This window comes from Argentina silus (genome assembly GCF_951799395.1).
Source record: "Argentina silus genome assembly, chromosome: 1".
In the NCBI taxonomy this organism is placed as follows: Eukaryota; Metazoa; Chordata; class Actinopteri; order Argentiniformes; family Argentinidae; genus Argentina; species Argentina silus.
Genome location: NC_139655.1, coordinates 25,213,339 through 25,218,338, shown reverse-complemented (window position 1 = coordinate 25,218,338; position 5,000 = coordinate 25,213,339). Strand labels below are relative to the sequence as shown.

Below are 5,000 nucleotides of genomic sequence, written 5' to 3'. Positions count from 1 at the left end.
CCTGCGAGCGGTGGCAGTGTTAACCAAAGACGCTATCCTCTTCTCTCACAGCGAACACACAGACTGCAGTAGAGAGCCCTCGTTGGTAAGAACACACACACACATGTACATACATGTGCACACACACACACACAGACTCACACACACACACACACACACACACACACACACACAGACAGACACACACACACACACACACACACACACACACACACACACACACACACACACACACAGACAGACAGACACACACACACACACACACACACACACACACACACATACACACACACACACACACACACACACATATACACCGGGGCCTTTTAACACTCTTCTCCCTTAAGTTTCCTTGAACAGACTTTACCTTAGGTCCCGACCACACTAAACGATCAGAAAACGTATAAAAACGTATACGTATGAAATCACTAGCTGATTTTATCCGTGGAATTCGGATGTGACTTTTGAAACAACCTAGCAACTGAACAATGCAACCTAGCAACTCAATACGAAACCTTGTTTCTAACTGGCTAAATGGATGAACGGACCACGGACATGGACAGACCTTTGTCACCGTCGTTGTCTGTTAACGGATGACTCCCATAGAGAAGCTATTGGCTCAATCCGTAATTAACGGATAGCATAGTTTGGTGTGGCTGGGGCCTTATACATACTGTGTTTATCAATGTGAATATGTGTCATATTAATGTTTACAATAGACAAGGGTGTATATTTGTATGCAGTTAGGGTTTGAGGAGGGTCATTTCGTCTGGTAGGACAACTTATATAGAACTGGTAATTCTGAAGGCTATGAGTGGAAGCATACTAGACCCCTGGTCTCCAGATCAATGTCTTTGAAATGTGCATTATAAGAGTGTGTGGGTTTTTCTGTTATAGGTGGGCTGTAAGGCCAGTCTGGTCCTATTCAACTACTTCATCATGGCTAACTTCTTCTGGCTGCTGGTGGAGGGTCTCTACCTCCACACACTGCTGCTGGTCATCTCCTCCTGCAGCACACGCCTCTCTATGTACATGCTTATAGGCTGGGGTAAGCACAGACACACACACACACACACACACACACACACACACACACACACACACAAACACGCACGCACACACACACACACACACAAACACACTGACTAAGTAAACATACTGAATTAACTAAACATATAACGGAAACACTCAGACTCAGTAGAATACACAGCTACATCTATAATTATAGTGATGATAAACTATGAAGGATTTTATGTCAAAAGTTGATGATGGATGATGAAATAAAACATATCTAGGAAGAAGACAAACCAAGGGCAGAGGGAGAGAGAACGGATGTTACAGCAGTGTTTATACAAGCCCCTTTTACTGGGTATCAAAATCAAAACACATCTTCATGTGTGTGTGTGTCAGTGTCTGTGTGCATGTGTGCATATGCAAGAGAATGTGTGTGTGTGTGTGTGTGTGTGTGTGTGTGTGTGTGTGTGTGTGTGTGTGTGTGTGTGTGTGTGTGTGTATGTGTATGTGTGTGTGTGTGTGTGTGTGTGTGTGTGTGTGTGTGCGCGCGCGCATTTATGTTCAGCAGATGTCTTAAAGGGGCCATGTAATTGTTCTAATTTAAAAAAAAAAAAAGATTATAATAATTTAAAAATCACTGTGTTTTTTTAAAAGTCATTACTACATATTTGTAATTATTATTTTCCCCTTGCTTCCGCTTCTCATTGAAATGCACGCTCAGCTGGTGTAGGAGTGATTTTTTTGCATTTTTAGTGCATTAAGTGCATTTTTGATTGACTCGTGATTTTGTTCTTTCATTGATATACGCGTTCTTTCTTTCAATGGAGATCAATGGTTACCAATTATTTAGCAGCCTACGGTGTCTCTTATGTGAATTTATGCAGCATTTCTGTTTGAAGTTCAATGCTACTAAATTTTTGGTGAGTTACTTTGGCACTAGCTTTGTAAAATTGTTAGCATTCTACTAGGCTAATAAGTTAGCGAACAGGTAATTTTTCTAGCTTGCAAAATACAGGAATGTGCTACTGTAGCCCAAACAACAAGATAACTGCAACTACATCATTTTCTTACCGTTGTATTCTGAAAAGTTTTACTGCATTTTACTACAACAACAATCTAGTCTGTACCTCCCTGTACTGGCCAAAATCACACCCACGCAAAACGAGCTGGAATTCGAAGCACACTTTTCAAACTGCTGTCATACTAAGGGTAACATCATACTTTTGTACAATTGTACAATTTCACAGTGTTACTCTAACTTAATAGTATGGAAAATACCATATAAAACACTGGAAAATCTGGGTTTAGACTACATGGCCCCATGATAAAATCTCATATCCTTTCTGTCACCTCATTAAGATGTTCTCTCTGATGAGATGTTAAACAGACTCTCAGAGTTATCTGACCCTCTCCCTTTCTCTCTCTCTCTCTTTTTCTACCCCCCCCCCCTCTCTCTCTTTGTCCTCTCCACCCTCCCCCACTCTCCCCACTCTCTCTCTCCCCTCCCCTCCACAGGGTTTCCCTCAGTGTTTGTGGTGGTATGGATGATCTGTAGGATCTATATGGAGGACACAGGGTAAGTCTAGCCAGGTCTTTGAATGTTCAGTCATACGTTGATGATAGTTACAGCCACATGTGTATAGTCCTCGCTCTCTTGGGGTGGCAGGAACACTTGAATGACATTTCAAGGAATTAAATCACAAAATACTGTGTATGTTTGTGCTTGTGCTTATGTTTGTGTTTGTGTTTGTGTGTGTGTGTGTGTGTGTGTTTGTGTGTGTGTGTGTGTGTGTGTGTGTGTGTGTTTTGTGCAGATGCTGGGAGAGAAATGACAGCCTCATCCCAAAGAGGGTTATTAACTGGCCCATCATGGTGTCTGTTATAGTGAGTATCATAAGAGCCAACATGGTGTCTGTTATAGTGAGTATCATAAGAGCCATCATGATGTCTGTTATAGTGAGTATCATAAGAGCCATCATGATGTCTGTTATAGTGAGTATCATAAGAGCCAACATGGTGTCTGTTATAGTGAGTATCATAAGAGCCATCATGATGTCTGTTATAGTGAGTATCATAAGAGCCATCATGATGTCTGTTATAGTGAGTATCATAAGAGCCATCATGATGTCTGTTATAGTGAGTATCATAAGAGCCATCATGGTGTCTGTTATAGTGAGTATCATAAGAGCCATCATGATGTCTGTTATAGTGAGTATCATAAGAGCCAACATGGTGTCTGTTATAGTGAGTGTCATAAGAGCCATAGTTAGTATGTCTTCTTTAGAGGGTTTAGATTGGGGTTGGAGAAAAGGCTTTCTTATGAAGAACTGTTCTCTCGTTTCTTATCTTCCTCCATCAGATAAACTTCATTCTGTTCATCAGTATAATCCGCATCCTGATCCAGAAACTCCGCTCTTCTGATGTGGGAGGAAACAACCAATCACAATACGGGTACACTCAACAACCAATTACAATACAGGAAGTGCGGAACACTGAACAGGAGGAAATGCCTTGAGTAGATCAGACATTTCTTGTTGCTATTAAAAATAAGAAATCATTTGAGGTCTGTCTATACATTCATACAAGCATATCCCCACTGATGAGGCCCATTATCTTCTCACTTTTACTTCCACAGAAACTCTCACTCTCATTGTAAGCTATGGAAGCTGATTATAAACTATAATTTGTATCCCAAAATTGGACAATTAAGCCATAGAACTTAAACTTATGCAACCACACACACACACACACACACACACTCACTCACTCACTCACTCACTCACGCACTCACTCACTCACTCACTCACTCACTCACTCACTCACTCACTCCCTCCCTCCCTCCCTCCCTCCCTCCTCTGTGTTTGCTCAGGCGTATGGCTAAGTCCACCCTGCTGTTGATCCCTCTGTTCGGGGTCCACTATGTGGTGTTTGTGTATCTGATGGAGCCGCAAAGTGAGAGGATGGAGGACTGCAAGATCCTGTTTGACCTGGGCCTCGGTTCCTTCCAGGTATCTACTCTACATCACACTTGTGTTGTGTCTTAAATGTGCTACAGTGATAGAATGGAGAGTGTTGGAGCCATTTTGATATTTATGTTTGCAAATGAATTTGAGTGATTTAAGATTGATGAAATGCTATTGAAATAATTATTATATTTAAGTTTATGAAATATGGTTTAATAGTATGGTGAATTATGGTTTACAATTACGTAATTCAATGTGTGAAAACTGTGATTGACTGCCGTGTTCTGTCTGGCCAATTAAGTGTGACGTCTGACATTCTGATTGACAGATGTCTAATATAGGGATGGGTCACCTCTGACCATTTTTCAACTGTGTGAATGCGATAGAGACATTTTTTGTTTGTATTTTGAGTTAGAAGGGAACAAATAAATTAATCTATACTTTAAGACGCGCGTTGTCCGGATTTATCCGCTCACAGAAGCGGCCACTGAAAAGCTGCCACTACAGAGAGTAAACACAGTTTCAAACCTTTTTTGGGGGGGTTGAAAAGCATCTACCCACCTTTTACAAAATGTGTAGATTTTAATGTTTAGATTTTGTCATTCTGTCTTTGAAATTTCTTTCACCACTACTTCATTGTACTATGTATGATGGTTTTGATTTGTGATTTGGTGTGTGTTTTGTTGGCTGTGGAAGGCAGTAGGGCATTATTGCTCAGTGTGACGATCTACAGGTATATTAGGTTATGTTGGTGTTTCATACCTCTGTGATTTGTTATGTTATGTTACGTTAAAATCTCTATGTGTTTCCTGTTGTTGAGGTCGATGTTAATCTCGGTTCTGTGTGGTTTGTCTTTGTGGGTAATGCAGTAACACAGGTGTGTGTATACGTGCGTGTGTGGGTGCGTGTGTGTGTGTGTGTGTGTGGTTTTTTGTGTGTTTTTTTTGTGTGTGTTCTAGGGTCTGGTGGTGGCAATCCTCTACTGCTTCCTCAATACTGAGGTGAGTAAGTCTAAAATCCCCC

At 41.0% G+C, this 5,000-nt stretch overlaps 1 protein-coding gene across 1 annotated transcript in view; it reads left to right on the top strand.

Annotated features, from left to right (window-relative positions):
• Positions 1-5,000, top strand: part of LOC310811786 (vasoactive intestinal polypeptide receptor 2-like) — a gene marked incomplete at its 5' end in the record, with an annotated part of 13,541 nt that overhangs the window by 7,340 nt on the left and 1,201 nt on the right. Inside the window, 7 exons of the mRNA XM_083680085.1 lie at positions 1-85; positions 898-1,048; positions 2,530-2,590; positions 2,829-2,898; positions 3,374-3,465; positions 3,884-4,022; positions 4,937-4,978. The exon at positions 1-85 is cut by the window's left edge and continues 54 nt beyond it. Of these exons, the coding sequence (XP_083536211.1) occupies positions 1-85; positions 898-1,048; positions 2,530-2,590; positions 2,829-2,898; positions 3,374-3,465; positions 3,884-4,022; positions 4,937-4,978 (640 nt within the window). The remainder of the gene's footprint in view (positions 86-897; positions 1,049-2,529; positions 2,591-2,828; positions 2,899-3,373; positions 3,466-3,883; positions 4,023-4,936; positions 4,979-5,000) is intronic.